At 38.3% G+C, this 24,317-nt stretch overlaps 1 protein-coding gene across 1 annotated transcript in view; it reads right to left on the bottom strand.

Annotated features, from left to right (window-relative positions):
- Positions 1-448: 448 nt before the first annotated feature.
- Positions 449-24,317, bottom strand: part of LOC139175816 (SUN domain-containing protein 3-like) — a 250,042-nt gene continuing 226,173 nt past the window's right edge. Inside the window, 6 exon segments of the mRNA XM_070767114.1 lie at positions 449-538; positions 541-567; positions 2,013-2,105; positions 8,140-8,307; positions 9,717-9,832; positions 23,627-23,711. Coding sequence (XP_070623215.1) covers positions 449-538; positions 541-567; positions 2,013-2,105; positions 8,140-8,307; positions 9,717-9,832; positions 23,627-23,711 — 579 coding nt within the window.

Below are 24,317 nucleotides of genomic sequence, written 5' to 3'. Positions count from 1 at the left end.
TCCCCAATGGTCACATGATCAAAATTTGACCATTTTATAACTGGCTTGTATTTATGATGGTTGCAATAGATTACCTTTTGTGAGCTTGATAAGAAAAGTTAATGGAGAAGCCACATACAAGTAACAACCGTGTTACTATTTTAACTGCAGTTATTCACTTAACAAGAAAGGTGGTAAAATAAGACAACATTTAACGAACATCTTGCTAGTAATAGAAAATATAAGATTAAGGACTACCTAAATTTCATAACAGAAACAGAAATACTATTACAAAACACTGTACATAATATGCTAAACAGTGTATGCTATACTATAATGTACTAAAATAATAGATTAGCTTCCTAGAATGCATTTGTTCATTTTGTTTAGGATGAGAAGCTTGGAAAAATTATAATAATTTGTCACTGGGCTGCTATCGCTTCATCCTTTATTAGCATGCTACAGAATTCTAAGTTGCACTTGGATTTCCATGCACTCTAAGCCGATATATGCACGTATACTTAGGATGGCCCCAGCTGCTTATCACTTTCAGCTTTATATGTATTTTATGAATTCAGAAGACTCATTCTGAAAAAGAGAGAGATTTTTTTAATTGTTTAATTATTGTGATTAAAAGTAATTACAAGTAATATATTTTTCTTTAAATATGTCTACTGTACGCTGAACCACTAACTTAAAAATAGGATATGTGTACATTAATGATTGTCCTGCATTCACAACTTGCCTCAAGCACTCCCCTCCTCATTCTCCTTCCATATATTTGGAAGGAATAAGAGTCATGACTTTATTTTAAAAGATTCTTGGTTTAATGTAGCTGATTTAATAAACTATAAAAAATCACCAGAATAAGCAAAATGCACGCAGCACATAAAAGCTAAGATTCTTTCTTTTATTTATTTTACAGATTCTAATTTTAAATTAACAGTTCATGCTCTGAATTAAAACAATATTTATTTATTTGAATTATTTCTATATCATTGTAATCTATATACATTCCTAGGTATATAGCCCTCAATGTAAAACTGATCGCTTTGCAATCATTCAAAATTAAGGTATTTATGACCCAGTCCTGGAGTTCCAACAGCTGACATCCCATGATCATCTGACAGCATTTTGGGAACTGAGAAATCGGCCTGCATTTATAGCTGTTGCAGCTTCCTGCTATCATTTTACATTTTTACAGAAAACTGGCACTTACATCTGGTTTCTGGCAAAAACTGTAGCTAACAATGGGTTCACCTAACCATGGTGTTTAATAAACATGGTATTTGCTTAACGGCTGCTGCAAAAAAGGTTGTAAAATTGAGTCTTTTCTGTGATAAAATAAGACATTAGACCAAAACAATAATAATAAATGCAGAGAATGTGCACTCGTCTCCTGCATTGTCTTTCAGTTTCTTTATTGGCCAAGTGTAATTGCACACACAAGGAATTTGTCTTTGATGCATATGCTCTCAGTGTACATAAAAGAAAAGATACATTTGTCAAGAATCATGAGGTACAACACAATGATTGTCATAGGGGTCAAATAATGAAGAAACAATCAATATTAATAAAAATCTTAAGGATACAAGCAACAACAAGTAGAGCAATTTAAAAAAGTCTTTGCAGACAGGGCTTGGAAAACATTCTTCACAGAGAGTAACATTGAAAGAGCTTGCAAACTGGTAAGAGATGGAAACATTGTTAGCACCTGGTTAGGACTGGAAAGAAATATGGAGCAAGTAGAGCAATGAAAAAAGCCTGCAAAGACCTAGGGCTTGGAAAATATTCTTCGCAGAGAGTAACAATGAAAGAGCCTGCAAGGTAAGAGCTGGGTAGCACCTAATTAGGGCTGAAAATAAGAGTATAAGACTCACTCACATTTTCAGCCTCTTTTAGGGAAGAATAGGGTGTGTCTTATACTCTGAAAAATACGCTACGTTAACTATATGGATTCCTATAACTGTTCCCTTTGTCAACAGCAATGTTTATTAAAATTATGTGGAAATTTTCCAGCATCTTTTACATACTTTCAGTTGGAATGTTTGAATTAAGAATCCTTCCACATCATATGTAAACTGACCCAAGAAAGTTCCTTGTTTCTCTTCTTCTGCTTTTAGTCCCTTTGGAAAGAAAGGATTAATTACCAACAATTTATTTATTCATTTATTTAATTTAACTTCTATGCCGCCCAATCCCAAAGAACTCAAACAATCATGACATCATACAGCATTCCATAATAGAAGACAGACAAAGATTTTATGTATTTTGGAATCAAATCTTAAATAAGTAGGTAATCAAATTATGGACAAGTATTTTTAAGTTACTAATATGAGACAGTTCATTGTTTACTGGCTATTAATGGCCCACTGATATCTTAATTAAAAAAACAATTATTTACCTGTACATTTATCATCAACAATACTCAGAAATATGAATATGTACATTTATCATCAACAATACTCAGAAATATGAAGCAAAAATTTATTATTTTTAGTTTACATATTTCAACAACATACATCGTTCTTTCATCCTGAAAAATGCCAGTATAGGCTGAGCAATTATATGGTGCCTTTGAAAGACCAATTTGGTCTGAAATGCACTGGAGTACAGTTTATGTATTTATGTTTCTATACATACAGAGACATATGCACACTTACAAAGTGTTTCTTCAGTGACCAATGGACTATTTCATTATATTTTGTGCCATTCACCCATGAATATAAGATCCAAGCCAAGAATCTAGGAAGACACCCAAATTGAATAGAATAGAATTTTATTGGCCAAGTGTGATTGGACACACAATGAATTTGTCTTGGTGCATATGCTCTCAGCGTACATAAAAGAAAAAGATACATTTGTCAAGAATCATGTGGTACAACACTTTATGATTTCCCCCCCTCAGAACCAAGGATGGACAGTTGGTGTGGTCCTTCGGGGGCAGTATCCACAGCTACTCTGTCTTGTCAGGATTAAGTTTGAGCCTGTTAACTCCTATCCAGACTCTCACAGCTTCCAGGCACCGGCACATCACATCCACTGCTTCATTGAACTGGCATAGAGATGTATAGCTGTGTATCATCAGCATATTGCTAGTACCTCACCCCATGCCAACAAATGATCTCACCCAGTGGTTTTATGTAGATGTTAAATAGGACAGGAGAAAGAACTGAATCCTGCGGTATCCCGCAAAAGAGGAGCCTGGGGGTCAACCTCTGTCCTCCCACCAACACTGACTGCGACCGACCGGGGAGATAGGAGGAGAATCACTGTAAAATAGTGCCTCCCACTCCCAACTCCCCTAGTTGCCACAGAAGAATACCATGGTCAATGGTATTGAAAGCTTCTGAGCGGTCAGGAAGCATGAAGATAGAGAAATTACTTCTATTCCAGGCTCACCAGATATCATCCATCAGCATGACCAAATATAAGGTCAAACAGGATGAAGGAACACAAGCTTTTAAAGGATTATACTTCAGCAAGAGGGAATCTATGTATATTTCATAGTACCTGTTGTGAGCGCTCCTTGTACACCTCTGGTAATGGCAGATTCTGAGGAGGATGAGCCAGGCCCCTCTGGATACTCTGGGCCATCTTATGCAGAGAGTGAGAGTGAGGGAGAAATAGACCTGGATGAACCCGAGGAATCACCAGGGGTGGCAGATATCTCAATGGGGGATTGGTCCCATTCAGAGGATGAAGAAGATATTAGAGTGGATGAACCACTCTTAAATGCTAGATTCAGGAGGTTACAAAGCAGACAGCAAAACTATATGGCAAAAGGAAGTAATTGGTAGCTTTAACTCTATGGAGTTTGCTGGCCACTCCCAGCAGATATACAAGATAAGGATTTTGGAAAATTCTGTGCAGAAATTCTGAGTGTCAACATTGCTGTCATGGATACTGTGTTAGATCTGGAGCTCTAGAGAAAGCCCCCTTAAAAACCTGATCCCTGCTTTGCAAAAGTTCTTTGCTAGAAGCTGCATGCCTGTCAAAATGTGGTGAGCTGATTTTTATTACTCTATAAATCATCATCTTTCTTATCTTGCTGGAATGTCGGAGGCTCTGAAACTGGCATCTTTCTCTGCAGCTTATATGATAACTTTGCAGCAAGGGACAATATTCCCAGAACTTTTAAGACTGAATTCTGCTCCTAATGTTGCTTTTTCAAATAAAGAGTGTAATTCAAACCTTAAATGGTGGGTTTGAGCTGTTTGTGTTAATCTAAAAAGTCCGGGATAGAACAGTCCCTGAGGACTGGACAAGAAGCAATGGATGGAAACTCATTAGAGGGAGATTCAACCTGGAATCTTCCAGCCCTATGCTTGTGTCTATGGTTGTGAAGAAAATTACTGCAAAATGTGCTTTTGTATTTGCTGGTTTAGTCTATGTATCATAATGTGGGTTTGCCACTGCCATTTGTAAAATATGAGCTATAGTTTAGTATCTTGTATGAATCCAATAATCACAAGTAAACAACCTCTATAATTATAACAAAATATTCAGAAATTTTTCAGCTAATCACAGTACAGTAATCCCCAGGTTATGATAGGTAACTTATTAACCATTCAAATTTACAACCCCTCCTCAGTATTTATAACCCACTCCCAAAGTTTTATTTATTAGATTTGTATGCCGCCCCTGTCCATAGACTCAGGGCGTTACAAGTTACAAATGTTTCAACACCATGCTGTCAGTCACACTTATGAACAATGGCAGAGATGCTGCAACATTCACCCTGCCTATCCCCCATCTCAAGCCATGGTCTTCATAGGCATTCTGGCCGTGGAGATTCACTTACCTTGCAAATATCTCCTCTCTGCCATGGTTTCTTTGTCTGCTTCATTGTTTCAGGTCTTGGGTGCATTTGCAGAGAACAGAGGCATAAAGTACTGTGAGATCATGTAAGATCAGTAGCGTGAAATCTCATGCTACTGATCGTGTGAAATCTCAAGCTAGTTTAGGCTGTTGTTCTCTGCAAATTGAGGCTGGACAAGATATGCAGCAAAAGGCTTTGCAAATGGAGGAAACAGGGAAGGCTTCGGTCCTTCAGGCCTTCCCTGTGTTTTCCATTTCCTTGCCAAAGCCTGCAGGATGACTGCATCCTTTGTAAGCTTCAGCAATCCTCTGCAAAAAGCATTTGCCAGTAGAGTGGAGCTGGAGAAAGAAAGGCTGGAAAAGAAACAACTTGCTAGATCTTTACAAGGTAAGTGACCCGGCATGGAGGCGGGAAGCAATTGTGGGGAGCAATGTTCCCTCTAATTTTTTTTGGGTGTGGGCAGAAAAGTATAGTGTTTAAGCGGCAGTCTCTTTGGGACTGGGCGGCATAGAAGTATAAATAGATAGATAGATAGATAGATAGATAGATAGATAGATAGATAGATAGATAGATAGATAGATAAATAATTTCCCTTTTTTAATTAAAAGAAATTAATAAAACAAAACCAAAATCTATTATTATTACTATCTTCTCCTCTTTTTCCATCCCTGTCTCCTCCCCCCTTGTGTGTGTGTGTCTCTCTGTGTGTGTGTGTCTGTGTGTATGTGTAAACTCTTGAACTATTTCCAATAACAGGTGAGCTATTGGAAATGGTTCAAGAGTTCACACACACACACATACAAGGATGGGTTTTTTTTTCTATGTTATTATTTGGGTGCTTTTTACCATATGCTTTAAATCAAGAGTCATTTCTCTCTCTTTCTCTCTCCCCCTCTTGCTCTCTCTCTCTTTTTCTCACTTTCTCTCTCCCTCTTTCTCTCTCTCCCCCTCTTGCTCTATCTCTCTCTCTTTCTCTGTTGTTTTCTTTCTCTCTCTCTATTGCTTTCTCTCTCTCTCACTCTTTCTATTTCTCTTTCTTTCTTTCTCTTCTCTCTCTTGCTAACTCTCTCTCCCCCCTTTCTCTCTCTCTCTTTCTCACTTACTTTCTCTCTCCCCCCATCTCTCTCTGTCAGCGAGGGGGCTGCGAGAGCGCTTTCTCCGAGCGCTTCGGGAACGCCTGCCCTGCCTCTACTGCAGCCCCCTTGCTGAAAGCTCTGGACAAAAGTTCTCCCAGTGAGGGGGCTGTGAGAGGGGTGGGGCGGGCATTCCTGAAGCGCACGGAGAAAACCCTCTCACAGCCCCTTCGTTGGGAGCACTTTTGCCGAGCCAGCCCCATTGCAGCTGCCCCTCTGTTCCAGCCCCGCCCTCCCAAAGAGTAGGGCTGCCCCGTCCTGGCCAATTGCATCCCTCTTGCCAGGAGCGCGGATGAGGACGAGGAGAAGAAGCTGCATGTCTTGTCCAAGGCAGGAGGCGGAGGAGGAGGAGAGGGGGCGGATCGGGCGGCAGGGCCGAGAGGCCAGGAGCGCGAGGGGGCCAGAGGCACCATGGAGAGGCAGGGGCAGCTGCGGCTCCCTTCTACTGGCCACGCCTCCCCCCCTGCCCCCCCCGCGGGCTGGCAGTGTGGTGGGGAGTGCGCGCCCGAGGAAAAGGGTCCGCAGTGGGTATTTTGGAGCATGTGAGTGCTCACACGCACAGCTTACGGGGAACGGTGGTGAGGAGCATGAGGTATTTCAGTGGGTCGGGGAATCCTTGGGTGGTTTTAAGCAGTTGGCCTGTTTCATTACTACCCCCCCCCATAGCCTCCCCTACCATGAAATAAATGTGCAGTTAATGACCCGCGTATTCGATTATAGAATGCATGGATGAAAGTAGGAAGTGACCATGGCCAACTTACGCGATTCACACCTACAAATCCTCAGGTTATGAATATAATTGACATAGTATTAATAATGTAATACTAATTACATTAGTAATTCGAGGACTACCTTTTTGGTGAAATCAAGATGGTTAATTTGAAAAATAGCATATTTAGCCCTAAAATCATGTTTGTTGGTTTGTTCATAGTCTAATGACATAATAAAGTGTAAAATAAAATAAGTGTGCCATATTCCCAATTGTATATCAAATGGTATATCAAATATATTGGGATACAGTGATCTCTCGGTTAGCGCGGGGGTTACGTTCCAAGACCTCCCGCGCTAACCGATTTCCGCGTTATACTGGATGCGGAAGTAAAAACACCATCTGCGCGTGTGCGCCATTTTTTTCATGGCCGCACATGCGCAGATGGTGGAGTTTGCGTGTGGGCGGCGGGGAAGACCAAGGGAAAGTTCCTTCAGCCGCCCAACAGCTGATCTGCTCCGCAGCGCGGAAGCAGCGAGGAGCCGAAGATGGGGTTTCCCCGTTGCCGCGCTGCGGAGCGGATCAGGTGTTGGGCGGCTGAAGGAACCTTCCCTTGGTCTTCCCGCCAGATCACTTGCCGCTTGCCGCTTGCCAGTCCACGCCCCCCTGGATGAGCGGCCCCGCATGGCCCCAGCGCCGGACTCCGTTGCCGAACGCCGAAACCGGAAGGGGCGAGGTGGGGGGGGGGAGAACGGGAGGCTCAGCATTCCGTCAGTCGCAGCGCTGGCTGTCAACTTTTCTTTTTAGCACTGGGGAGGCAAGTCAGCTCCTGCCCAGTTTTAAAAAGAAAAGTTGACAGCCAGCGATTGTTCCGCTGCCGCCAGCATGGCCTGGCTGGCAGCGGAAGATGTAACGGAGCCCACGGGGGATTCGCCTTCCTCCCACCCGCAGCCGAGACTGATCGTGGGCTCCTTCGCAACCTCGGAGAGCTTCCAGGGCATGAAAGCTCACGAAAACCAGGAAGCTCTCCGAGGTTGCGAAGGAGCCCACGATCAGTCGGCTGCGGGCGGGAGGAAAGCGAATGCCACGGGGCTGGGCTCGGCTCCCCCCTCGGCTCCCCCCCTTACCAGCCCCGCCGCGGAAGGCTCCATTCTGTTCCCTGCCGGCCCGATTGAGCGGCCGGCGGTCTCCATTCAGGGAACAGAATAAAAATTTTTTTATTTTTTAATATTTTATTTTTTTAATTAATATTTTTTGAAAAACCGCGTTGCAGCGTTTCGCGCTAATCGAGAACGCGCAAATCGAGGGACCACTGTACATTTAAAAGCATATTTGGATGTAAAATAAAATTTAATGAAATGATCGAATACAATCATCTTATTAGTTGATACCAATCTGATCTATATAGCAGTCCTAAACTATAACAATCATAAGAATTCAAGTTGCAAGTTACTTTTTACTTAAATTTAGTAAATAAATTAGAACATGATGCTTACATAAATAGCAAACTCTTTAGGAGCACTAGAGATCTCATCCGTGGGGGAGATTTTCTTGGATATGTGTTGGATTGTAACAGCTGTTGGAATAATTTCCTTAGCTAGTCTGATAACAGTTTCACCTTGATTTCCAGGAAAAGACCAGCAGTTTCCAGGGTGGTAACTGGGCTTAAAGAAAATACAGAGAAAATTCTGAATAATTTAAGCATTCTACTGTATAAATGCTATAACTCAATTAAAAATAATAATAATTAATAATAATTTATTAGATTTGTATGTCACCCATCTCCGAGGATTTAATTGTTCAGTTTGGTTTCTATAGTTTGAGATTCTGTTTCATTAATGATATTTATTCTGTGTGATATAATATATTTTTTGAATGTTACTTGGAACATTTTGAAAAACTTCTACTAAAGAAAGAAACTTTAATAAATGTTCAGGCAAATCAGAAACTTCCAAGAATCCAATCAAGACTCAGCTGTTCAAACTACTGTAATCAACTAGAATGCATACCACATGCTATAAAAATAAAGTAGCCAAGCATAAACGAAGAATCAAGAATTTGCACTCCAAAGATGGCAATCAAGATGGGACACAAAGAACCAATCAGAAAGCAGCATGACTAAAAGCTAATCTGAAATCAAGACAAGTGGCTATAATAATAAACACGACCTTACAGACAAACCTCACTCCATAAAAGATCTTGGAATATTCATCTCAAATGATTGAAGTGCCAAAGCCCACTGCAGCAACATCGCCAAAAAGGCTTGAAGGGTTGTTAATTTAATCCTATGTAACTTTTGCTCTTGTAACTTCACACTACTAGAGCATACAAAACTTTTGCCACACCCATTCTTGAATACAGCTCATCTGTCTGGAACCCACACCACATTTTGGACATAAACATTCTAGAAAATGTCCAGAGATACTTTACTGGAAGAGCCCTCTACTCCTCCACTCGCAACAGAATACCCTACGCAACTAGACTTACAATCCTAGGTTTAGAAAGCTTAGAACTATGTCACCTTAAATATGACCTAAGCATAGCCCATAAAATCATCTGCTACAACATCCTTCCTGTGAACAACTACTTCAGCTTCAATCACAACAACACACAAGCACACAACAGATACAAACTTAAAGTAAACCGTTCTAAACTCGACTGCAGGAAATATGACTTTAATAACCAGGTAGTTGATGCATATAACTCACTACCAGACTCTGTAGTATCATCACTTAAACCCCAGTCTATCCTTAGACTATCCACTGTTGACCTCTCCCGATTCCTAAGAGGTCAGCAAGGGGCGTGTCCCCTGTCCAAATGTTTCCCTCTTACCAGTATCATGTATACAAATATATATTGTTATATCTTTGTAAACCACTAATACATACTTAACAAAACAAATAAATAAATAAAAATAAATAAAGACTTGACCCCAAGCAATTAACTTTGGTTTGCATAATGTATCACTTTGCCTCTGAAGATTCTAGCCACAATTGCTAGTAAAATCTCAAGGAATCTATTCTCCATCTTACAGCCCAATACTGCTCCCCAAATACTTTATATTTATTTATACCTGAATAATTATATCTGGTGATTTCACAAAAGGGAATATAATGAATGACATCCAGGAATAGGTCCAGCCAAGATAGTGGTAGCTTCTAGTGGTTCTGGACTGAACTATACTGGCACCTAAAACAATGTATTACAATTAAATATCTCATCATTTATTTATTTTAAAGAATATTATATAAACAAATTCAGGCATGCAAGACTAATGCCATTTAAGAGCAAATAGAATCCAGAAAATATAATATCTATTACAGTTTATGTACAACAAACAATTAGCAAACATACCATATTTTTCAGTGTATGAGACACAGCTTTTTACCTCAAAAAAGTGTGTCAAAAACTGGGTGCGCCTTATACACCAAATGTTGCATGGGCATTGGGCGATGGTGGCAATGGCGATAATGGGTGGAATTAGAGAGCTGATTCTGCCTGAGAAAGAGCTGCCACCACCAATCCTTCTTGTAGTAGTCAACAGCGTAGTCCGTGACGGCAGTGGCGTTACAGCTTCTCACGTGGCTTGATGGCAGCGGCGGCGGCTAGCTTCCACTGCAGTCATCAAAACATGGGAAAGCTGCTGCAGCCACCGCACCAGAAGAAAGCCACTACCACCGCTGCTGGCAACTTCTGCATCCTGCAGCCTCCGACGGCGCCAGCTGCTGCAACACCCCCAGCTACTGCTCCCGCATCTCAAGCCATTGCCTGGCCCATTTGCCGGGACTCCCATGAACTGCAAGAAGTGATGGGTCAGTTGGTACATAATGGAATGACTTGTACCTCTTTGGGGGAAGGAAAGAAAGATGGCTGAAGATGGCTGACTCAGTGGAGTGGGGGGAGAGAGAGGAGCAAATGCTTAATCAGCTGGCTTTGGGGCTTGCCAGCATTTTTTTCCTGTTACCAAAGCCTGGCAGCTGCAGCTGCAAACTTGATTTCCTCCTCGCCTTGTCCCTTCCTCTGTTGCAAACGTTCCATCTGTTTGGGAGGGGGGCGTTCTAGAATGCTTGGGGCTGGCTCTCTGCCCGGAGGGGAGTGCGAGGCAGCAGTGTCTGGGCGGCATCCGAGCTTCTCTCCCCCCCTCCCAATATTACACAACAAAATTGTGCCTTCCTGCTTTTGCAAGTAGATGTACCAGTGTTTCGGGTGTTTTTTAAAAAAACATTCTGCCGTGAGCACCACACACATCCATACGTTCTTTTCCATTGTATGTTTTGACAGTAAACATTGCAATGAATTAAAAATTGAAAAGCAAACCAGAAGAGATTACTTAAAGGAGAGAAAAAGAGAGACAAGGCGGTTGGGGAGGGGGATTGAATCTAAAACAGTTGATCCTTGGAATTTCGTGAAATGCCGAGCTCCTTTTAAATATCTGTATTTTTTCTTGGAAGTTTCCGTGTTGTTTGGAGGTTGGGGAGAGGAAGTTGAAGCTCCTTTTTTCCATAAATAGATGAGATGCAAGAAGCGATGCAGGGTGAAGAAAAGAGTTGGGGGTGAGATAGTAGCAAAGATGTATACAACCATCATGCAATGGAGGAGGGAACGGAAAGGAGGTCATTTTATTTTTATTTTTATTTATTTATTTAGATTAGATTAGATTAGATTAGATTTATTGGATTTATATGCCGCCCCTCTCCGTAAACTCAGGGCGGCTCACAACAATGGTAAACAAACCATAGTAACAAATCTAATATTTCACAATCTAAATTACAGTTTTAAGTTAAAAAATCCAAAAGAGCCCCAATATATTAAAAAGAAGCACACAATCGAATCATACACAAAAACTACATGGGCAAGGGGGAGATGTTTCAATTCCCCCATGCCTGACGACAGAGGTGGGTTTTAAGGAGTTTCCAAAAGGCAAGGAGGGTGGGGGCAATCCTAATCTCTGGAGGGAGCTGGTTGCAGAGGGTCGGAGCCACCACAGAGAAGGCTCTTCCCCGCCAGACGACATTGTTTAGTCGACGGAACCCGGAGAAGGCCAACTCTGTGGGACCTAACCGATCGCTGGGATTCGTGCGGCAGAAGGCGATCCCGGAGATATTCTGGCCCGATGCTATGAAGGGCTTTATAGGTCATAACCAACACTTTGAATTGTGACCGGAAATTGATCGGCAACCAATGCAGACTGCGGAGTTTTGGAGTAACATGGGCATATTTAGAGAAGCCCATGATTGCTCTCGCAGCTGCATTCTGCATGATCTGAAGTTTCCGAACATTCTTCAAAGGTAGCCCCATGTAGAGAGCATTACAGTAGTCGAGCCTCGAGGTGATGAGGGCATGAGTGACTGTGAGCAGTGACTCCTGATCCAGATAGGGCCACAACTGGTGCACCAGGCAAACCTGGGGAAATGCCCCCCCTCAACACAGCTGAAAGATGTTTCTCTAATGTGAGCTTTGGATCGAGGAGGATGCCCCAGTTGTGGACCCTCTCTGAGGGGGGGTGAATACTTCCCCCCCCCAGGGTAATGGAAGGACAGATGGAGTTGTCCTTGGGAGGCAAAACCCACAGCCACTCCATCTTATCCGGGTTGAGTTTGAGTCTGTTGACACCCATCCATGCCCCAACAGCCTCCAAGCACCGGCATATCACTTCCACTGCTTCGCTGATTGGACATGGGATGGAGATGTACAGCTGGGTATCATCAGCGCACTGTTGATACCTCACCCCATGCCCTTGGATGATCTCCCCCAGCGGTTTCATGTAGATATTAAATAGCAGGGGGGAGAGGACCGACCCCTGAGGCACCCCACAAGGGAGAGACCTCGAGGTCGACCTCTGACCCCCCACTAACACCATCTGCGACCGGCCGGAGAGGTAGGAGAACCACTGAAGGACAGTGCCTCCCACTCCCAACCCCTCCAGCCGGTGCAGAAGGATACCATGGTCGATGGTATCGAAAGCCGCTGAGAGGTCAAGAAGCACTAGGACAGAGGATAAACCCCTGTCCCGGGCCTGCCAGAGATCATCCATCAACACAACCAAAGCAGTTTCCGTGCTGTAACTGCGCCTGAAACCTGACTGCTGAAGACCTAGATAATTGGCTTCTTCCAAGGACCGCTGGAGCTGGAGCGCCACCACCTTCTCAACAACCTTCCCCATAAAGGGAAGGTTGGAGACTGGACGATAGTTATTAAGTACGGCTGGGTCCAGAGAAGGCTTCTTGAGGAGGGGGCGCACAAGTGCCTCCTTGTACAGAGCCGGAAAGGATCCCCTCCCCAAAGAAGCGTTGATAATCTCCTGGACCCAGCTCCGCGTCACCTCCCTGCTGGCCGAGACCAGCCAGGAGGGACAAGGATCCAGTAGGCAGGTGGCGGAACTCACAGCTCCAATGGCCTTGTCCACTTCATCAGGTGTCACCAGATCAAACTCTTCCCAGACAGATGGACAAGTAGGGGCCCCAGTCACCTCGACTGACTCATTGTCAGTTGACTCTGCTATCCAATCGGAGTCGAGATCCGCCCGGATCCAAGCGATTTTATCAGCGAAAAATGTATTAAAGTCCTCGGCACTACTCTGCATGGGCTCCCCAACTCCCCCCTGATTAAGAAGGGAGCGGGTCACCCTAAACAGAGCAGCTGGGTGAGATTCCGCTGATGCAATTATGGCGGCATGATATGCGCATCTTGCTGCCTTGAGCGCCACTTTGTAAGTCTTAATAAAAGCTCTTACAAGTGTTTGATCGGATTCAGGCTTACTCTTCCTCCATTGCTTCTCCAGACATCTCTTCTGGCGTTTCAACTCCTGGACCTCCTTGTTGAACCATGGAGCTTGACGGGGTCTAGTGCCGCAGAGGTCGCAATGGCGCAATCCGGTCAAGAGCCTCCGCTGCAGCCTTGTTCCAGGCCTCAGCAAGAGACTCTGCCAAACTGTGGACGAGTGTATTTGGAATAACCCCAAGTGCCCTCTGAAAACTTTCAGGATCCATCAGGCGTCTGGGGCGGAACCTCCTAATCGGTTCCGCCTCCCTGCAGGGAAGGATTAGAGCCAGGAAGTTAAGCCGCAGTAGAAAATGATCTGATCATGACAAAGGCAACACTTCTAAGCCCCTTAGTCTCAGATCATTACTCAGATCATTTATTTTCTCCAATACACAATACATATTGAAGAGAATAGACATGAAGTATTATATATAAAGAAAAGGATGGAAAAAAAGATATAAAAATAGAAAATATATATGAAAGGAAGAAAAGATATATGATATATAAGATAAGGAGAGACAATTGGACAGGGGACGAAAGGCACACCAGTGCACTTATATACGCCCCTTACTGACCTCTTAGGAACCTGGAGAGTTCAATCGTGGATAGTCTAAGGGAGAAATGATTTTCACAAACTTTCTTCTACAGCTAATTGGCATACTCTCCCCTCTTCAAAGGGAATATCTGGTCAAGCAACAGAATAAAAAGAAGATTCTGCCAGTTTGATGGTTGTTTTTTTTTTTAAAGGACTTTATGGCTTGAGGGATTCATAGTAGTTTCCTTATTACGGGTGACCAGAACTCATGCTTTATCAATATGTGTGTGTGGGAGGGTGCAGCAAAGTCTTCCCTGGCTCCTTGCTTTCCTCGCTCCCTTGGGCTTTTTTTTTTCTTTTTAGTATTTTTATTGTTTTTTCTTTAAGACAAACAATACAAACAACATTTGACATTTAAAGGAGCTGCCATTGCTCTGCTAATCATAGAAGTCTAACTAATACAAAAAAAAAGTCTAACTATAATCAGATCAATACAGAAAAGCAGTTCATAATATACTGCTATATTATAACATCTACATCTGTGTTTCCATTTTGGTATTCTAGTTTGTGTAATTGAAGTCAATTCTAATATCCATAAATTTTATCAATATACTACTAAAATATAACATTCAGTTTTATATTTTCATTGTAATAATATAATTAAATTAAAGTCAATTAATTAAACACAAAAAACTTATGCTTAAAATTTCTTAAAATACTGCAATACTATATAATTATACAATTTAAAATCTACTTCTTTGTATCTATTTTAACACTGTAATGAAATAATTAAAATCAGTTACTCAATCTAAAAACCTTATCCTTTAAATTTCTTAATATACTACTATCCTTAAAATTTCAATATATCATATATTTTAATAAATTCAAATGTTTTAAAAATTATTCATATATTATTAAAACTCTTTTTTAACATTCCACCAATTATACACTTTGTCCCAGATTTAATAGAACTGTTTCCATTTGATTATTTAACCGTCTCGTCATCATATCTAATTCTGCACATTCCATAATTTTTTAAAATACTTCTTCATCTTTTGGTATTTCCTTTTCTTTCCATTTTTGCGCAAATGTAATTCTTGCCGCCACTAAAATATGAATTATTAAATAATATATTTCTTTTTTATGTTTGATATCACAGATGCCTATTAGGAAGAATTCTGGAGTCTTTTTAATCTTCTTGTTCGTTATTTTCTTTAACAATTTTTCTACTTTATTCCAATAAATCTTAGCTTCAGGGCAGGTCCACCATGTATGAAAATATGTACCAATTTCTTTTTTACATTTCCAACAAATAGGAGAGGTATTAGGGAACATCGTTGAAATCCTATATGGTGGAAGATGCCATCTGTAAAACATCTTAATTTGGTTTTCTTTATAAGAAATTGATTTTGTTATTTTCCAATTATGTATCCATACCTTTTCCCATGTTTCCAAATTTATTTCTTTTCCAAAATTTTTGCACCAACTAATCATATTATCTTTCAATATCCAGCCTATCGTTTTGTAATTTATTAAATATTTATATAGCTTCCCAATTAATTTCCCTTGATTTTGAATCAATAATTTCCCAAATATATTGTTATCTTTTTTAAAGATAAAAGTTCTAACGTCCTTTTGATATCTAGAATTAATCTGTACATACTGACACCAATCTATATCAACACCTATCTCTTGCAGTTCTTGTTTAGTTCTTAATTTTAATTGATTATCCCATAAATCTCCATATTTCCATATCTTACCATCTTTTAAAAGATTTGGGTGTGAAATGGCTTCAATTGGTGAAATCCACTCTGGCATTACTAAGAAATGATTTTTCCTTATTTCATTCCAAGCATCTATTAATGCTTTTCTAATAATATTACTTTTAAAATATGAGTGGGTTTTAAACTTTTCATACCATATAAAGGCATGCCAGCCTAACATTAAATCCTGGCCTTCTAGATTAAGTAATCTTCGAGTTTCAAGAGTTAACCATTATTTTATCCATGTTAGAGCGGTGGCTTGATAATATAACTTCCAATTGGGGAGGCCGAGGCCTCCTCTTTCTTTACGGTCTTCTAATGAATTTTGTTTTATTCTTGGTTTCTTACCTTGCCATATGAATTTTTTTGTGATTCTATTTTATTCTTTTAAAAAAATTGGCCCAGGATTGATTGGAATAACTTGGAAAATAAATAATCCTTTAGGGAGGATATTCATTTTAATTGTGGAGATTCTTCCAATTACGGATAACTGCAAATTATTCCATATTTCCAAATCCTTTTTAAGCTGTCCTAACAATTTTATATAATTATCATTTTTTAAAGATATAGCTTTGGAGGTAATCCATATGCCCAGGTATTTCACCTTTTTTGTAACTTTCATGTTTGTTAAATTTTCAAGATATTTTGTCTGTAGCTCTGTCATATTTTTTGTTAGTATCTGTGTCTTTTCCTAGTTAATTTTCAGACCTGCAACTTTCCCGTATTCTTCTATAAAATCTATTAACTTTAGAATTGATGCTAAAGAATCCTCTATTATAAAAACTACATCATCCGCGAAGGCTTGGACTTTATATATTTCTTTTTTAATCTTCTATTTCTTTTTCTGCTCTTATTTTTATTAATAACACTTCTAGTGTTAAAATAAATAATAATGGTGATATTGGACATCCTTGCCTCACTCCTCTTTGTATTTCTAATTTTCATGTTTGTTCATTGTTTATTATAATTCTAGCTGATTGGTTAGAATATATAGCGTCAATTATATTTTAAAAATTGGGTCCTACATTCATCTTATTTAATTGTATTTTCATAAAGTTCCAGTCTACCTTATCAAATGCTTTTTTAGCATCTAAAAATATAAGTGAAATTTGTTTTTCAGGATGTTGTTCATAATATTCTAAGGTATTTATTATTGTTCTTAAATTATTTTTAATTTTTCTACCTGGTAAAAACCCGTTCTGGTCTTCATCTATTATTCCATTTATAATGTTTTAAAACCTAGTAGCAAATATTGATATAAAAATTTTATAATCTACATTTAATAATGATATTGGTCTGTAATTTTCATTTTTTCCCCTTCTCAGTTTCCACTTTGTGTATTAATTAAAGTTTCTGTCCATGTTTTTGGTATTTTACCATCTGCTATTATTTGATTAAATATTTCTAACATGTTTTTTAAAAGTATTTCAATGTCTAACTTATAAAATTCTGTTGGTATCGCATCTGGACCAGTAGCTTTATTATTTTTCTGATTTTTAATAGATTGTTGTAATTCTATTTCTGTAATAGGTTTGTTTAGTTTTTGTTGTTGAACTTCCATTAATGCCAGTAAATCTATAGCACTTAAATAATCAAAAATTAAATCTTCTTTTATTTCTTCTTTTCCATAGTTTCCTGTAAAATTCTAATGCTATTTCCTTTTTTTCCATCTGTTCTATGTCTTGTTACACCTTTACTATCTATTAATTTTTTAATAATTTTGTTTTCTCTCTCTTTCCTAAGTTTATATGCCAACCATCTTCCTGGTTTATTTGCATGTTCAAAGTATTCTTGTTTTGCTCTTTTTATTTGTTCCACCATTGATTCTTGTTCTATCAACCTTATTTTGTGTTTTAGTACATCTCTCTGATTTTTAACTTTATCATCATGTTCATCTTTTTGCATTTCTAATTCTAGTTTTTCAATTCATCTTCTAACTCTTAATACTGCAACTTCTTCTCTTTATTCTTTTTCGCCATATAAGAGATTGTTAGCCCACGTATATATGCCTTTGTTGTATACCAAATATTTTGTCGGGTAGTGTCATTATTTTTATTTATTTTAAAAAAAGGCCTCCAATTCTTTCTCTATCCATTCTTTGTATTCAGGATTAGGTAATATGTTTCTATTCATTGACCAGTTATTTACTTTTCTCTTACCTTTCCAATATATAACTAACGGATTATGTTCTGCCCAACTATTAGTTTCAATCTCGATATCTCTAATCTTCTCCATTGTGTGTGGTGGTGCCCAGGCCATATCAATCCTAGACCAAGTTTTATGAGGGTTAGAGTAAAAAGTATATTGTTTATTTTGTGGGTGGCATTCACGCCACATATCTTTTAATAATAATTCTGTTCTCATTTTCCAAAATGTAGGTAAAATTACCTTTTTTTTCCTTTTCTTTTTTCCCCCCTGTGTAATCCATTTGACTATCTGAAATTGCATTAAAATCGCCTATTATAATCATATTTTCTATTGATAGTTCAATTATTTTGTCATGCAATTCTTTATAAAATTGTTTTTGGTTGTCATTTGGTGCATAAATTGAAATAATTACGAGAGGTTTCATTTCTAGATCTAATTGTACCATTAAAATTCTGCCTTCACTATCACTGTATATTTGTTTTGATTCAATTATTTCATCAATATACATTGCTACTCCTCTTTTCTTTTGATTTGCCAAACTAGTATAAAGTTTCCCCAATTTTGAATTATTAAGAAGGCTTCTCTTTGATTTTTTAATATGAACTTCTTGTAAAATATTTATTTGTGCTTTTTGTTTTCTGAGTTTAGCCAATATTTGATTTCTTTTCCTGGGGTTGTTCAAACCATTAACGTTGACTGAAAAAATTTTCAAGTCATGTGACATTTCTATTTGTAGTATTTTTTTATTTCTGTCAGTTCACGTAATCTACTATCTAACACCAATTCTTGTTGAGCTTGTGGTTGTTTCTTTTTAACATCTTGCTTTTCTCCCCTTTCTTTACTGGTGGCCCCCCATTCTTCTTTATCCTTAAGTTCTATCTGTAATTGGTCAATCTTATTCAGTCCACTTTGCGCGAAAAAAGCTCTTGCTTTGTCCACACTCTCTATCTTGATTTTCATTGCTTGCCAAGTCAGGGTAAGCTCTTCTGGTACTAAACATCAAAAAACTATATTCTTTTTGATTAAGACACTTGTAAGAAAATAATACTCTCTTCTGCTTTCTCTTACCCTCTTTGGAACTTGTTTCAGAATTGTAATATCTTTCCCTTTGTGTTTCCAAGTCTGGTTTCTTGCCTGTTTTAAAATGTCATCTTTGATTACTCTTCTTGCAAACTTGATGTGGACTTCTCTTGGTAAGTTGTGTCGTCTTGCATAGCCCGTTTGGACTCTATAAATTTCATCTAACTCTCTTATAAGTTGTGAGTCCACTTGTAGCATTTCTCCTATTATCTCTGCCATCTTTGCCGATAAATCTTCATCCTTTTCTTCCTCAATGTTTTGAAATCTCAAGCCATGTGATGCGGATTGAAGTTCAAGGTTAGTTATTGCTTTGTCAAAGCCTCTACAGGCCGCATACTTATGTTCTTCATATTCCTCCACCTTTTGTCCTATATCATGGACTTTTTCTTCTGTTGCTTTTATTCTTTTTTCGTTTTCTTGTAAATTCTGTTGTATTACTTTCATATTTCCATCCATCTCGTTCATGCTCCCTTTAACTTCACTGATTTCAGTTTTAAGTTCACTGATCTCCTTCTTGAGCTCAGTTTTCAAGGTACCCATTTCATTTTTCATCTCTTGTTTCATTTCTTCATAATATTTTTTCACTTCTTTATTTGTATCTAGTTGAATTTTTGTTTGTGTTTGCGTTTTCTGCATAAAGTCTTGAATACCTGCTAAAGTATCTTGAATAGACTGAAGGGTAGATTCTGCCGGTGGCTTTTCTTTCTCTTTTTCTTTTTCCTTGTCTAGCATTGTTGTTATTGTTCTTTGTTGTAAAGGGGATGGTGTTGGAGATACCTTTGGGGTGGGAGTTGGGGTTGGAGTTGGAGTGGATGTTTGTTTTCGAGTTGTTGTTGTTGTAACAGAAGTCACAATTTGAGCCCTGTAGGAACCTTTCATATCTCAGAAGTTTACAATTTATTATACAATATTTTAATAGAACTTATTTTGCTTTATATTTAAAGTAATATAGACAATTTAGAAAAAAAGAAAAAAATTAAGAATTTAACAATAGAACAATCCTTTAAAAGATCAATTCAAATAAAGGTATGAAAAATATAAGATAAGAGAGAGAAAGAAAGAATAAACAAAAAGTATGCTATATATTTTGGAGGATAGAAAAAGTTTAAGATTAATAAAAATAAAAAATAATAAAAGAAGAGGAATAATAATAGAGAGGAAAAAATATTCACTTAATAAACACTATGCTATATTGTTAAATTGGGGGGATAAACCAAGTGAAGAAAGGGGAAAACAAAACTCTAACACATTTTAAATATCAAATTTGACCAAAAAAAGTAAAGAGAAAACAACCCAAGTAGGTATAAAAAAGAAAAATATAAGAGAGGAAAGGATATTTAAGAATTTAAAATTACGTAATTTTGTATGTTAAAAATATGAAGTAAAGAAAAAAATACTAATATTAAAAATAAGAATAAAAATTAAAAGGCGTATCAATAACTTTAAAAATATTTATATTATATAAAAAGAGGTAAAAATATATAAATGTTTTCTAAATGGAAAAAATGGAAAGAAGAAAAAAGCAGGTTTTAAATTTTTTCCAGGATGTTCTGTCTTGGTTCTCAATCTTTTATTAGGCAAAAAAGGAAGAAATTAGGTCCAAAAATAAGTCCAAAGTCCACAGTCCACAAAAGGATGCCAAAAAAAATAAATACAAAGTAGTTATGTTGCTAATATAAAAATCGAATAATATAAAATCGGAAAAAATTAAGGTGAAAAGAGTTCTAATCCATCTTTTTTAACTTGATCCTTGCGCTCTTGCCATCAGTAAAAATAGTCCTTCAATGAATACCTCCAAATTAATACAAATCTTGTTCTTCTTTATTTTCTTAATTATAAATGTCTAATGTAGTCCAATTTCAAAAGAAGTAAAAAGATTCAAAAATTTAATCCAACAAGATAAAATTCATTGAAAGGGAATTTAGGTCATTTGTCACGATTTCTTCTAAATTAATCCAATTAAAAGTTCATTCCAGTTATTTATGTAATATAGATAGTATATTAGAGTAATCAATCCAAATATTTGAAAATTTTAAAATCCAAAGTCAATATATAATAACTAAGATGTAAAAACGTCCCTTTTTTTTTCTTTCCAAGACAAGCAGTCTAACAAAGGAAAGTAGATCCGGCTGTTCTTATTTTTGCGGAAGGATTTCACTCCGAGTTACAAACTTTATTTAACTTCGCCTTTTACTTTCAAGGTCTTCACTTTTCAAGTATTGGGTACCAAAAAATTACCTTGTAAGTGTTTTTCTTTTCTTCTTTCTGTAGATCTGCTTTTTGTAGACTTCTTTAGTATTGTCTTGGCTTCCTCCATAGACTGATCGCTATGGCCGCGTCTCTGCAGCCGCTGGGGCGCGGTTCTCCATGTTACAGCTGCGGGGCTTTACCTACCCTTCGGGGCAGTGGCGATCTGCCCCTAGGGACACGGGAGACCCCCTGTTCTATGTCGAGCCCTCTGGGCTCAGACAAAGTGCAAAAATGCACCCTGTAGCAGGGAAAAGGAAAAGCGAAGACGGAGCGATGTCTTCGCCCACCTGGCGCGATCGAGTGTCACCCGGAAGTCTCTCCCTTGGGCTTTCTATTCACTCCACCTTCCTTTCCCTTCCTCTTCCCCTGACCCTTCTACTTTTTAAAAATTTCTCTCTTTCTTCTTTCTCCATCCTCTCCCCACCCTCTATCTCCTACCTTTCTCTTTACTCTCCTCCTTTCTTTACCCTTCCCTGTCTTCTCCACTTTCTAGAAGAGAAGAACAGAAGATCCTAACCTTTTTCTCCTCACCCTCCTTCCCTCCCACCCTCCTTCCCTCTCTCTTTTGCTGCTGTAATTACACCAAAATGCCAAAACGTATAAAACTAATCACTGACATCTTCCACTCTTGCTTTTCCTTCTTTCCTATTAACATCTATTTTCTCCAGCTTCAGAGAGTCTCACCTGATACACAGATCTCTCTCCCGCTCCCCAAAAAGAGACAATCAACCACCACATTGCTATTTTTAGATGACTTGTGGAATGATCTCCTAGCCGGTGCATGGCTCTGGGGTTGCTCCTTTTTTCCATAGCTTTTCATTGCTGGCCTCTTATCTACCCTTTGGAGATTGATATTAGGGTGTATCTTTTTTTAGACGGATTTTGGTGCGTCCGAAAATACATCCCAGTTGCCATTCTGAGCTTGTGGTTTTAATTATGCCCAATCATTCTTCTGCTAGGTTCACATAGAGATACTATGAGAGTTTTATGATAGAGAAGCAATGCTAGTCTAAGTGCTGCATCTGTTTCTTGCTTCTCTTCTGTTTTCTAAGAGAAAACAGCACAGTTGGGGAGGGGAATGAAGTGGATGCTCTATTGGCCTTTAGTTGGTTTTCCTTGTTCTCTTATGGATAAGAGGACTAAAGGGGAGGAGAAAAAAAACCCTAATGGCAATCTAGGAATTTTATTATTTTCCAAGCTGACCCCTGAGTTAGGGGTGCAAGGGTCTTCAAACCTGGCAAGTTAAAGGCTTGTGGACTTCAACTTCCATTTCTGAACTAGCATGACTGGTGGAGGAATTCTGGGAGTTGAAGTCCACTAGTCTTAAAGCTGTCAAGTTTGAATACCCCAGAGTTGGGGTTCGGAGCGCAAGGGTCTTTAAATCTGGCAAATCTTAGACTTTTAGACTTCAGCTCCTATTTCTGAGCTAGCATGACTGGAGGAGGAATTCTGGGAGTTGAAGTCAACAAATATGTCAAGTTTGAAGTTTGTAAAAAGTGTACATGGTTTTAAAAAGTAACATAGTTGTAAAAAGTATTCTGCTTCACTGGAATTTTATTAAACAATATAATACTATACCATTTGGTTCAGAATACTTTTTTCCTTTTTTCCCTCCTCTAAAATCTAGATGCGTCTTATACACCAAAACTACGGGAGTATTAGGGATGAGATATTCCCCCCCCCCTTTTTTCCCATACAGGATGTCTATAATTGAACTCAATCTACTATCATAAGTTAAGAATAACACAAAATCTACCCTGAGGAATATGCTATTTGCAATGCATATTTCTATTTATCCAGATGATTAAAACTCACATTAAGGTGGTTTTAGTAGTATTGTTGCTTAGTTTATCATTGTAGAGATATGTCTATACAACTAGCCACCATATATTTTAAGTGCAATGAGATGACATAAAATTATTAGCTGCATCTAAAATACATCTACCTTGGAATTAATTCTGAATGAAATGCTATTGCTGCCTAAAATACAAAAAAACAAATATTTAATGGGCTACAGTTCCCTTTTGTCTATCATGTTTGAATCTCCAGGATGTTCCTAGAACTCATTCTTTTAGGAGTAAATCTAAAAAGAGTGTGGCTGTGACTATTTTCTAATAAGCATTTAGTAAGAAAGCTGGAAATTTTGCTACCAATTTGCAACTTATGTGCGTTTGCACAATTTCATAGTGAGCATCTTAGAACTTGCATATTAAAATGTGTGCAAAAATGCTATTGAAGATTTTTCAGATACTGTAGTTGATACTGATACAAAAACTGCATTATTAAAAGGAGTAGTACAATGATTACATGAAATACTTTGATGTTTCTTTTAATTTAATAACTGAAATACACATTATAGTGTATAATAAATAAAGCTGTACTATATATTAATAGTAGAGATTTCCAATCTAGTTATGTAGCTTAGAGAATAATTGTTGCAAATACCTGTAGATTGGAGTGCAAAATCTGTCATCTGAACAACATCTTCATCCAATTTTTGTTCTAATTTTTTAAGAATTTTTTCAATATTCTGTAATGGATAAAAATAAAAATAAAATTCATCCATTACTGCATCTATAACTTTGGTAAAATTAGAAAAGAAGCCAGACATGATTTTAAAAAACAAACCCAAACATTAAATGCATTCGTATATTGTGTATTGTTCTGTTGTGAGCTGCTCTGAGTCCTCAGAGAGGGGCGGCATACAAATCTAATATATTATTATTATTATTATTATTATTATTATTATTATTATTATTATTATTATTATTATGTCAGTACAACACAGCAAACGAGATCTCTATGCTGGATTTCGTATTTCATCACCAGTCGGGCGGTTCCTAAGCACCTAGGACTGCGTGATGTAGCGACGAATTATGTTTGCCAATCCCAGTAAAGCAGCCTTTTGCAATTGACAGGTGGAGATTTTGTCAATTCCAATGGTTTTCAAATGTCCGCTGAGATCCTTTGGTACTGCGCCCAGCGTGCCAAGTACCACTGGGACCACTTTCACTGACTTATGCCACAGTCGTTGCAGCTCGATTTTTAGATCTTTGTATTTCACTAATTTCTCTAGCTGCTTCTCCTCAATTCTGCTGTCTCCTGGGATTGCGATGTCGATGATCCATACTTTCTT

The sequence above is a fragment of the Erythrolamprus reginae genome, chromosome Z, assembly GCF_031021105.1.
Source record: "Erythrolamprus reginae isolate rEryReg1 chromosome Z, rEryReg1.hap1, whole genome shotgun sequence".
In the NCBI taxonomy this organism is placed as follows: domain Eukaryota; kingdom Metazoa; phylum Chordata; class Lepidosauria; order Squamata; family Dipsadidae; genus Erythrolamprus; species Erythrolamprus reginae.
This window is presented reverse-complemented; position numbering and strand designations above follow the sequence as displayed.